The 12,911-nt window shown below is 37.1% G+C and overlaps 1 protein-coding gene across 1 annotated transcript; it reads right to left on the bottom strand.

Moving 5' to 3' along the window:
* Positions 1–2,820: 2,820 nt before the first annotated feature.
* On the bottom strand, positions 2,821–9,716 carry LOC135468175 (1,5-anhydro-D-fructose reductase-like). The gene is made up of 10 exons (XM_064746264.1): positions 9,592–9,716; positions 9,019–9,183; positions 8,352–8,468; positions 6,592–6,669; positions 6,079–6,195; positions 5,415–5,515; positions 4,404–4,482; positions 4,063–4,146; positions 3,647–3,729; positions 2,821–3,344 (listed from the first exon to the last, which is right to left on the bottom strand). The coding sequence occupies exons 1-10, from the start codon at positions 9,679–9,681 to the stop codon at positions 3,302–3,304; spliced, it is 957 nt and encodes a 318-aa protein (XP_064602334.1). The 5' UTR covers positions 9,682–9,716; the 3' UTR covers positions 2,821–3,301.
* Between the last annotated feature and the right edge of the window lie 3,195 nt (positions 9,717–12,911).

Below are 12,911 nucleotides of genomic sequence, written 5' to 3'. Positions count from 1 at the left end.
CAACTGAATTTTGATTGAATGCAGAATTCAAAAAACTAAGTTTTCATCTTTTGCTCCAACTTAAGATTGTTTCATGGAATTGAGAATATGACAGCTAAGTTTGATCAGAATGCTGATGCTAATTACACAAGAGCCTCCCCCCCTACAAAAAGACCCCCAAAAAACAAAAAAGAAATAAGAAATACAAACATTGCAAAAAGATGAAACATAAACCAAAGGCATACTGATGTAAATATAGTTTCGTTTAATACTGAATCAAGAAAATATACATGTATAGCACTTTTCTGTTGCCAAGAAACCAACAAAAGCATATTGTTAAAATACTGACAATTATAAACACAAAGTAGCCAAAGTTTCTACTCATTGGGGTAAATGGGATATTAGACTACTGTGATAGGGGATCATCTTCTTTTGAACCATCACAGCTGAACATTTTAAAATCTTCATGAAGAAAATGTTATCGCCTTGCCTTGTCAATGTAGTACAAATGATATCACCACCAAAAGTGGACGAATACCAAATATGCTAGCTGAGGCAGATATGGAAGTTTAGAAGCCCAGCTGAGACAGATATGGACATTTAGAAGCCGAGCTGTGACAGATATGGACATTTAGAAGCCCAGCTGTGACAGCTATGGAAGTTTAGAAGCCCAGCTGTGACAGCTATGAATGTTTAGAAGCTGAGCTGTGACAGCTATGAACGTTTAGAAGCCCAGATGTGACAGATATGGACCTTTAGAAGCCCAGCTGTGACAGCTATGGACATTTAGAAGCCCAGCTGTGACAGCTATGGACATTTAGAAGCCCAGCTGTGACAGCTATGGAAGTTTAGAAGCCCAACTGTGACAGCTATGGACGTTTACAATCCCAGCTGTGACAGATATGGACGTTTAAAAGCCCAGCTGTGACAGATATGGACGTTTAGAAGCCCAGCTGTGACAGATATGGAAGTTTAGAAGCCCAGCTGTGACAGATACGGAAGTGTCAGAAGCCTTCTCTACAAGAATGGCCTTTAAGACGCAAGTTTGTCCCATCACATTATTATGGACAATGACAAAATAATAAATGGTTTCATACAGTATGGCATTTCCCAAAGCAGGTTGTTGAAATTATATTTAAAACATAATGAGGAGTTTTAGCTTCATTTAGGAATAAACTGTTACACATCCATGCCTAGTATATCATTATTCTAATATAACTAATATGAGTATTCAGAGAATACAAACTTCACACCAATAATGTAACTAAAAAGCGAAGCCTTACAATGAATTGTAGTAATATTCAAACTATATAAAGGACCCAAACAATGCAGTTTAAAATAATACTAAATAACTGGCCAATCATACCTTTTCTGTGATAGGTTATTTAATTTTTTGCTGTTTCATAAATCCAAAAGTAAAATGTTTTTAATCAAGAATCCTTCATCTTATTTGAGGATACAAAAAATATATTTCAGTTAAGGACAGTTCAGGTGAGTACAGCTTTGTTAAGGTAAAATAGCTGTCACAAGTTTCAGGAGTTAATTTTTTTCTCACTTTATAATGGTGTTACAGCAAAGAAAACATCATCTGTCTCTCCCCACTGAAACAAAAAAGATTACAAAGGTTTGTAAAAGCTGTTCTTGGAAGGAATCTTGTATCAGATATGCACTTTACAGCGTTATAAAATGTGCCATATGTACCACATCAATATCTTAACATCAGCTAAAATACTCACTCAGTGAAGTTGCTGATTTTCTAGTGTACTACTGTTTCAGAAACAGTAACAATCTATTCCATATGCTAAAAAATCCTCTTTCAAGACAACATATTAGAGTTAAAGTCTTCAACATTAAAAGGTAAATGATGAAAAAAAACTTCATGAACAAATGTATCAAAGACTTCAAGACTGTAGTAATCTGAAACATACAGTGTGTTTATACTGAAAAAAAAGGACAAAATGAGGCATAAAACAGCAGTGATACACAATTAATTCTTAACCACTCCTTTCCATAGCTTTTAGCTCTGAACAGTTTAAATGACATTAAGGCAGGTCTCCATCCCATGTTAATTATGTCAATGACAAAATATATTTTTATTTGGTGTTCTAACTTCATTCTTAAGTCTGACATTTCAGCAGAATCAAACCAGCAACATTAACATGTATTAAACGACATGCGTTGTACCACTTTTACCACCAGAAATTCATATGCATGTAATCTATATCTGTATACAAAGAAATTACTATGAGGTAAAACTAATACTGCCAATTACAAATAATACATGCATAGGTAAATTTATAAAATACACCCTATGTTATTGTTATATATAACAGTATGACAATAAAGTCTTATGCTAAAACAGATGGTTTTTAAAAAAGGGCTACCAAATGCTGTATAATGAATACAAAATTTCAATTTAAACCAGTTAAAAATTTACCTGAGTTAATAAATTGATGTACTTTACGAATGTCCTTGTTACAAGACAGAGAATAGCTATTTTTCACAAAACACATTCTTAACTGAGTTCTGCAGCAAAGTTAACTGCATAATCATGATTGCATAGTATTAATATCAAGACAATGTATTATGGCACTCAAACAAAATATGAAACAAAATGTTAAAGAAAACAAGTTAAAACAGTAATAAATGTCTTCCTGGGGAAAAGTCGTTAATTCTAGAAGTTTCATCAAAAACAAAATCATTTATCAGTAAATAAACATGACACAACAACAATCCAACAGATAACAACCACTAACAGCAATGTAACCTACCAGCAATGCCCAGAAAATCAAGCATCTTATCTGGCTCTATCAACCAAGCAGAACTGTACTATTTGCAATTTCTGTAAGAACTCTCCTTTTTTGCAAATCAAAATCCCACAGAAAGAAGTTAGTTGATTCAGTCAGTAGTAATGCTCCTGTCCACTTAGGTAAACACATGCCACTGAACAAACTGGCTGACAGATGTACAAGTAATTAGGATTGTTGTCAGGTGATTACATACGATTTGATTTTCAGTTAGACGGAGCCACAAGTCTGAGATAATGCTGTACATGGAAATTTAAAATTTATTATAACAGTGACAGAAAATGCTGAAAATGATTAGAAAAGCATAGGAACACCCCTTCAGAAAATTCCCCTTTTTGGTAACTTTTTCTATAGCTCACAATATTTATAGCATGGTTGGATCATTATTGTTATCACTGAGTCAAAGGCAAGGCAAGCAGTAGGCAACAGCAGTGGCATGATTTTCTGACAACTGAGGGCCGAAGACCAGCCAGTCTGTCCTGTGTAACACTTTGAGCAAAGTTCAGCAGAAGGCATCAGAAAGGCTCGTTGAATGGATAATACTTGTGCTCAAGGGCTCTGAAACAACAACAACACAGCACACAGTCAGTGAGACACAGGTAAACATCTGAAACTACACGAGTAAAGCACTTCGTCGTCATATGACTGAAAAAATCTAGCTCGTTAAATCCCAAGCATTCATTCAGTGTAACGCACTTAAATCAAGGGAGATAAGTAATCCGCCTGAACGGAGTTATCTTCCTCTAAAAATCCGTCAAAGTTAAGCAGATTCGCCAGTAGCAATCAGATGCAAAACTTTGTATCTGAATTTCTGCTTATGTAGTGTCACTTTTTAAGCTTAGCAAATAATAACCACTCACATAGATTCATCATATACCCTGATGTTTCTGTTAAGCTGTGCGAGGGCCTTCATTTCATCATCCGACAAACTGAAGTCGAATATCTGAAACAGAAGGATTTGCTTTCCATTAATACAATTTTTACCATGTTTTTTCTTCGCAACCATAAATTCTACCTTGGGGATGTAACGGATAATAGCTAAGTACATTAGATGCATATTTGTGGTACCAAGAAAGCTGAACATGATAATGATGAGTATTTAAATGTTTAACTGGAAGTAAAATTTCCACCACTTAGACCAGTGCAGCATACTGAACCTAGATGGGTTCCAAATCAAAGAAAAATCATCTTAAAAGTTGGTGTGAACCTAGATGGGTTCTGATTAAAAAACAAATCATCTTAGTGTGAACCTAGTATGCCATATCGATGAACCAACCTGGAAATTTTCCACAATTCTACTGGGTGTTTTACTTTTGGGTACCACACCTACACCTTTCTGGATCAAATACCGAAGAGCAACCTGCAATAAATCAAATTTTACTCATATTTTCATACAGTGATCAATTATTCAATGATCTTTGTTATTTCTTTTTAACGTTTTAGACACTAAAGAAAAGCCAAAATGGAGAACATGTTAAATCAATAATGTTTGTTGCTTCAAAAAGGTGCTGTACACGTTCTTACCTTATCCAATGAATGCACACATGCAAGAGCAATATATCAACACAGTACAAGGTTTACAGAGAAGTGATTTTGGGTCTAAAAGACCATATTTACCTGAGCTGCTGTCTTGTTTTTCTTTTTTGCGATGTCCAAAACAACCGGCTCCTCAATTATTGGTGTATGATCACGCTTCCTGGAAGTATAAGATTGATTTATCAAATTAAATAATGGTTTAATACATATATAGTGAATACCACGAATAAGTGATTGGTGTGTACACCTATTAAGGTAATATGTTCATCTGTACTGTGAATATCCTTCAATACTGAGATATAGAAGTTTCAAAAATGTCTCACATGCTCCCCTACATGCATGTCAGACACAGCACATCAAGAGATATTTAAATGGTATGAAATAATTTGTACATGTCAGGGGAGATAACTTTGCAGCAGAGCAAATGCGAAGAGGTATAAAACTAGACCTGCTAGTGATATTTAAATGGTATGAAATAACGACAACATCCCTCAAGGGAGATAACTTTGTAGTAGAGTAAATGTGAAGAATCATACATTACTTTCCACTTCAAATCTCTGAAGTTCAATTATTGGTACACACAAAGTTTGGAACTCAGGTAAAGTCTGTTCTATTAACATATATATGAGTGTTTTTTTATCTTTTAAAAAACAATTAAATTTATTTAACGTTATCCTTGTTCAATCAGTAAGATCATTAACCTGAGACAGACTTGCATGCCAGATTGGTGAAAGACGTTCAGATTGTGCAAGGTGCACAATGTTACCAAAGCCTCTTGAACAAGGAATGCTTGAGAATCTAGATTATATCAGCGAAACCATCGATGATAACATCAGTGTAAACATTGAACTGGTGTAAAATGTAACTGAATGTCAACACAAACATCAATGTTGCTGTCATCCATGCAGACTGACAGCTGGGCCTTAGAAAAACTGTGGTGTAAAGCCATACTATGCCGCAATAAGAAAGCTTTGTTGTACGTTCATATCTTAGGTCATCTCATATACTTGAATTAAAGAAATAAAAACCAATCGTATCCTTTAAGAGACATTTCCTCAAAATACCAGTCGGACAGATACGGAGTAGACTTACACAGATAGATTTCCCAGGGGAGCAAATGCAGTCACTGTAACCCCTACAGACTTGCAGAACTCTATTAGTTTCTCATTTGATAAGTGCACATTGATTTCTAGCTGGAAACAGAAGCAGATACACGTTTTTATCATTTTGCTGTGCATTGTATTTTGGCAATGAAGGCGAAGAAGACAGCCAAGCAAAGAGGAAATAATATTGGAAAAATTTTTGCATCATGTATTGTCATGATTATTTAAATCATCCCAACGTTAGCGGACTTAAATCTGGATTTGATTGCTTATTTGAATTTCTTTCTTGCATATATTTGACTACAATAGCAGTCAGGCCTCTGGATGAAAGGAGCCAGAGTGTCTTGAGTAAACCCACTGACCCTCGGTAACTAACAAAAATTTAATCAACTCAATCTAGGTAAAATTCCAAAATTCTATAACTGAGTACCCATCACTAAGCCAGTATAAGGTTCTGAAAAATAAAGTAAAATCTTAAGCCAGCAAAATGCCCTGTCAATACCTTACCAGAAGGAATGCTTGTTGTTTTACCTGATTATTGCTGGGTTTAATATGGGCCACATCCAATATCCTAAACAACTGTTTGCTTTACCTGATTATTGCTGGGTTTAATATGGGCCACATCCAATATCCTAAGCAACTGTTTGCTTTACCTGATTATTGCTGGGTTTAATACGGGCCACATCCAATATCCTCTGTAACTGTTTGCTGTTAAAATTTGACATTCCAATATCTCTGACTAGACCTTCATCCACACAGTCTTCAAGAGCCTATGTAAAGAGCCAAGAGAGTATGACAACTGATATGTTCAGACATTTGCATATACAAGTCTCTCCAGACTTTATTCAATACAAATTACTAAACAATCCATTTAAATAATTGAAAAACAACAAATGATGAACAATACTGATTGAAAAGGAAAGCTATTTTGCTTTCTTCAGACAGACATCTTAAAGAGCATTTTTTCATACATATGTAATTAACAATTATATTATAGTAGTTATACACAGGTAAAGTTATTCCTCAGAATTCAAAAGAAAATGTAGAGGTATAATAACAGGTATTATATCTTAGATATAATTCTAAGAGCCTTGTAATGATAGTACAAGAAACACACTCTACTGGTGAACCATGAACTTTGTACGTGTGACATTCACTGTACCCACCTTCCAGGTATCCACGTAATCAACATCAGAGTATATGATTTTACCATTTTCATCCCACGGGTGAAACTCCCCTCCTTCCTGAAGGAAAGAAACACATCCTGTACACAGTACTCAAGTACCTCCTTTAACAGTGTTTCACATTTGTTTCTGTCTTTAATTGTTGTTAAAACTCCACACTCAAGAATTTTTCAACAATCATGGCCAGTGCATATATGATATGGGTGGAGGAAATCTGACTGGCTGGAGTAAACTTTGGCCAAGTATATACACTGGCAAACACTTCAACATGTCACATATACCATGCTGATCGTACACTGGCCAACACTTCCACATGTCACATATACCATGCTGATGGTACACTGGCAAACACTTCCACATGTCACATATACCATGCTGATGGTACACTGGCAAACACTTCCAAATGTCACATATACCATGCTGATGGTACACTGGCAAACACTTCCACATGTCACATATACCATGCTGATGGTACACTGGCAAACACTTCCACATGTCACATATACCATGCTGATGGTACACTGGCAAACACTTCCACATGTCACATATACCATGCTGATGGTACACTGGCAAACACTTCCAAATGTCACATATACCATGCTGATGGTACACTGGCAAACACTTCCACATGTCACATATTCCATGCTGATGGTACACTGGCAAACACTTCCACATGTCACATATACCATGCTTATGACAGGCTAATGGGCTCCAGAAAACTTCATACAGGAGTGGCCACCAACGAACAAAACACCAAGAACATTGAGGGCAGAACTTTCTTTCTGCATATGACACTGAGCCCAAGTCTTATGTGACCTAGCCAATGAAACGCAATCCACCTTAACCACACAATCAAGACCAACTTTTCTTTGTACAGTAATTAAGCTGTATTTCAAGATCACATTTCCACTGTTCAGAATCAGGAATTCTTTTTTTTTTTTAGTTTCTGGATGTAAATACACATGTTGAATCAAGACAGAAATGCCACTGGGAGAGACACTTGTTATATACTATGACGGCACATGAAATGAACTAGATCTATGGAAAAGGATTTGGTGCATCCAATGCAGTCCAATATGTTGCACTACAACACTGTTTAATTTTCTGATGCTATGTAGCCTATGATAATGATAATGACTTCTTTGTATCTATCTTGCCTTTACAATTTTAATTTAAAATTTGATTCTCTTCAAACAGGTATACTAGCATTTCTGTCTTTATGCAGACAATTTTTTATTCATGTTGATCCACTGGCTCCTAAGCTTTCACGTACCCAGAAACTGTGCAGCATGTGTTTTCTTTGTGACCATGTTTTACTTGTGACCATGTAAAATGGATAGGTAAATGAAATAATGCTGTTTGATAGGCAATACTCTAAATATCTAGAGAGACAAGTCTAGTTTCAGCTTTGCAACAGCTATCCATATTTTTGTTACGCACCTTTATAGTAAATACCGCCATTTAAGGCTCACAGCCTTTTTTCTCATTGCTAATCAATCATGACAAAAACTCGTCCACTATGGATAAACTCATCTAGAAACATTGAGGTAGCCAGTTAACATTTTCCTTCATTCAGTACACATGTGTACAGTATTGAGTAATATCAAAAACTTATTACGCTTGCAATATCTCACTGACACAGTCAAATTATAAGATAAAGGGCTTATCTTTCATCTGAGATGTCAGTGTGCACACAATCAGCAACAGGTAGATTGTTGCTAAGACTGAAGGATTATGCTTACCTTATAAGCCATAGGCCAATGCATCAGGTAGAGGTCAAGATACTGTACCCCCAAATCCTCCAGGGACTTCCTCAGACTGGTACGAACCAGATCCGGCCGATGACACGTGTTCCACAACTGCAACGAAACATGTGCATAACTAATACAAAGCTACACATAATCATACCATTTTAACATCAGATAAAAATAATTGCATGATGGGCTATCCAGCTATCATATTTATCTCATTTATTCTGAGATAAATATGGGGTGCAGAGAAATATTTTGCACAGTTTTATGAAGCTTGCATCTTTAGAGACACAAACAAATGATTAGCTGTTTTCAGAACCATTTTCATAATAATTGTATGCATAAATTCCACTGAAAGCAGTGTTTTAGTGGTTGGAAAGGTTGAAGAGTTACATACTGAACATGAGCATTAAGCTATAATCACAAACAAAAAATTCAGATCCCATTTCTTCAACTTAACTTCATATTATACTCTGCCTGATAACCTGAAAATCTTCTTAATGAGCTTAATGATATCTGCAGACAAAATGTTTAGCATTTGATACCCACATATGCCATTACCTGGGATCTGGAAAGTTGGCCAGCTCTCAAAAGTAGGAAGCAGGATTTGATCTACATGTATGTACATTGTTCACACTTTGTTTATCTCCCTCCTCACCTTACTGCATATGAACAAATCTTCTCGTCTCACTGTATCCTCTATGATGGCAGATTTGATAGCGGAGCCAACAGCCCGCTCATTCCTGTAGATGGCAGCACAATCAATATGGCGGTATCCGGCCTTGATGGCAACACGGACAGCTTTTATAACCTCCTCCTCTCCCTACAGAAAAATCAGAACATGCCAGGAACTATGGGGGGAAAATAATATGGTTTTTGGTTTGCACAGTGTTCAACCCATTTTCAGCATTATACCAGGACAGTGTCTCGCGTGAAAACACACTACATTATAGTGCTTCCACTGCTGCCTCACTAACACGCCATGCTAAAGACATCAGGCCATTTACTATATAGGCCTATACAATAATATACGGTAGCGGAAATTAAAAACATTATATCGGACTTCTACATTACCCGTCTGGAATTTAAATGCTACTATCTTCAACTAATATTACAGTGGCGGGTAAAAATATTTCATAAGGCCCTTTATAAGCCCAACAACAACATAATGACAACCGAATGGACACACTGCCGAACAGACGAACATTGTGTGAAAGCAAACCGGCCTTACCTCATCGGGTGCAAGAGTACCTAAGCCGACAGGGGGCATTTTCCTCCCACTCTGGAGGGTGAGTTCAAACTTCTGCATATCTCCTGGCATGCTGTTTTTCCTTGCACGGGTCTTGTAATTGTGGAAATCTGCAATGTAACCTTGAATGCATCGACATACATATAAGTAGTGCACGTCTGCTCTAACGGACTCACGAACTAGATCAAGCTATTATCTCAATAGAGGGCGCTTTACAAAAACTAGGTTATCGGCTAGCCTAGAGCGTCAGCCCCAGTCAGATGTAAAGCTACAGCTGGACGGTCTGGACTAAAACACGTGTCATTCTCGTAAATTAGCTGAGTTTGAATTTTCATGATTGTAGGCCCTGTATTTCTGGCAAAAATTGTCTGAAAAGACGGAACAGTGATCATAGCTTAGTGAACTGTGTGAGCGAGGTGTTGGTGTATGAGGTGCCGGAAGATAAAGAGTTCGAATCCAGCTTCAGACTGAATTTTTCTTTGCTTGCTTCCAGCGGTGTATTGGGACGCGTACTAAATTCTTACAGGTTTGGGTGGTTTCTATTCTCTAAAGAGATACACAGAAAGGGAATTAGTTTTTAACCTTTATACGTCGATCCAGTATGTAAACCTATACCACAAGCCACTGCATACATGTTATAGGCTTATAGGCCTACACACGTAGGGTCAACTATGAATTGTTTTGTATTTTCGACAGGTGCTTCGATTGCGGCTTTTGATATTGCATGTATGAGTTGTGCGTGGTTATTTCCTCGGAGACTGTGTCCTATATCCTCAAACCATTTCACAATGCAACTCCCTCGCCCGTCTCGTTCACAAACCGATACAATTCTAGTGTGGTATACACTGAATCCACACGTTATCCGAGTTTAAAAGATGTCCAAACTTGCACCGACAAACCCTCTTCTGTACAACGATAAGCCACTTATAATAAATTTTCGAACATCCGGCACGTCAACAGAGGCTGTTGACATAAATATAGCCGGCCGTGGTCAGCTGTACCCGTCATGAAATTTGACTGATGTTACAATCTGAATTTTTCACCTATTTGACGACGGTCATTCAGGTTTGTGAGTGGAGGAAAACGGATCGCCCGTAAATTACCGCAAACACCTTTAAACCTGTCACAGCTAAACAGAGAGAGCCGAATTCGAACACGCGACCTCATTTTGTCAAAGACTTGACGGTCATAGAGAACCAGGGCTTAAATCGTCTGAGCCAGTGAGAGCCGTCATCATAGTGAACAAAGTGATTTTTATTGATTAGTGATTTTAGTAGATTCCTACAAATAAGTAGTTCCCTTGAGGTTAATGTCAGGAAATTCAAACAACTAATTAGGCAAATTGGCTTTGACTTGGACGATTAAGCTGTAAAACGGATAGTATCTCAAGGACATATGGGTGTACTATTTTTGTAAGCGTCATTATTTATTTAGCGTCCTTATTATTTTTTTTCCTTTCCTTCTTTAAACCGGATGGTAAAACACAACTGTTGGGTTTTTGAATCCGTAGCTTTCGAATGGAAACAAAATCTACATGTGCATGTTTATGGCTTGAAAGTTTCTACCACGAAATCTGATCAAGATAGACACGAAACACAGCACATGTATGCATATAGACCGATAGTTCCTTCTATCATCAGTCTGCACAACTATTGATCACAAATATATTGAACTTGTCGTCAAACAGATCAGGGGGCTTCGTAGTCGAAGTGGTTAGCATGCTAGCGCAGCACAACGACTCCGGAGCGGATTGCCCGGTTTCCTCCCACCATGATGCTGGCCGCCATTGTACAGATGGGTGCGTCATAAAACGTCAATCCAATCAATAAATCATTCAAATCAAAGTGATTGTAATGTTGCGGCTATATTGAGAAACATTGCCCGCCTAAAACAGGCCTACTTTTTTGTTCTTATCTGTAATATGTCACTGTTTCACACAAATGCATTGTCATGACAACGTATATACCCTCAGCATAACTTAGCTCATTGCACAATTCCATGACACAAGTTAACAAAGACCTTTGCTGGCTAAGTAATTCATCTTCATGTGCGGGCGCTCAACGATTAATGGTTTGCTGGATGTTTAACATCTCAAGAATATTTGACTTTTCTTTGTAAGGCATATGTATACCGTACGGAAAAGAAGAATAAAAAAAAACCCTTGACACACAAACGTTGTTTTGATAAAATGTTGTAGCAAAATAAACCTGTTTCTGCTAGAATATTATTCAGATGGGTCAATTTCACGAACAGAGGAAACCTCAAAGGAAATGACAAGAATTACACTTTCTATTATTGTGTTATTACTTGTGCAAGAATTATGTTTTTCCTGAGACAATTCATATACTACATAAAGCCACGTTACATAACAATAATTGATAAGAATCAATGCTTTTTAAACAATCAATCGTACAACTTATCCTGGGATTTGATGCATTTATCATGAAATGCCTTTAGATCTTTACATATTAACGGGAAAGACGTAATCGTCCGTTACTTTTGAATCATAATCTGATCGGTTAGGGTCTGTAACGCTCGTCATTTTCAAACTGTATCTAATACCGCTTAACCTGGGGCTAGGGGCCGTAAAGGTAGCCATGCTAATTACATCGGCATGATGCCTTTATGAACAGTTGCAATGAAAGCGCGACTGAGATACTTGTTTAGCTGTTATTTGACATGGAACTCATTCACGGACTACGAATTTGAACTTTGATATGGAATTCATGCCTGGAGTATTCATTGTCTGCCCGGCATCATTGAAAACTGATGACCGCTTCTCTCTTGTGTGTTACCGGCTTTATTTCTTATTTGTATAATTTATTACATACCTTTGTCTTCGGGAGTTAGTGTTAAACGTTGTTGTGTAAATGGATCATGCGATTATAGACTTGGAACGCCCTTTACGCACTACGAATGGTATAGGAATGTCGGACTTGACGCTTATATTTAAAATAAACGACCATACGCTGGGCACTGGACCTGGTACACAAATGCTGATACAATATTGGAAGTGCAGTTAGTACGCAAGGTATATGGATTTTAACCATACACAATCCCTTGCATGGGTTTGCTCTCTTAAAAATGCTTTTAACCTTCGGACGGTTATTTTCCTGGACTCTGCTCGGTTTCCTCTCACGGAATACCTGCATGTCGTGAAACAATTCAACCAAACACCCGTAATTGTTGTGTTTTTCCTCTTCAGATATTTGTTTAACCTAATTATCTTATAAGATTTCAACCAAACACCTATATCTGGCTTGGTTTTACTCAACAGTGCTTTTTTACCAAACAACCCTAAG

The sequence above is a fragment of the Liolophura sinensis genome, chromosome 6 (genome assembly GCF_032854445.1).
Source record: "Liolophura sinensis isolate JHLJ2023 chromosome 6, CUHK_Ljap_v2, whole genome shotgun sequence".
Classification (NCBI taxonomy): domain Eukaryota; kingdom Metazoa; phylum Mollusca; class Polyplacophora; order Chitonida; family Chitonidae; genus Liolophura; species Liolophura sinensis.
This window is presented reverse-complemented; position numbering and strand designations above follow the sequence as displayed.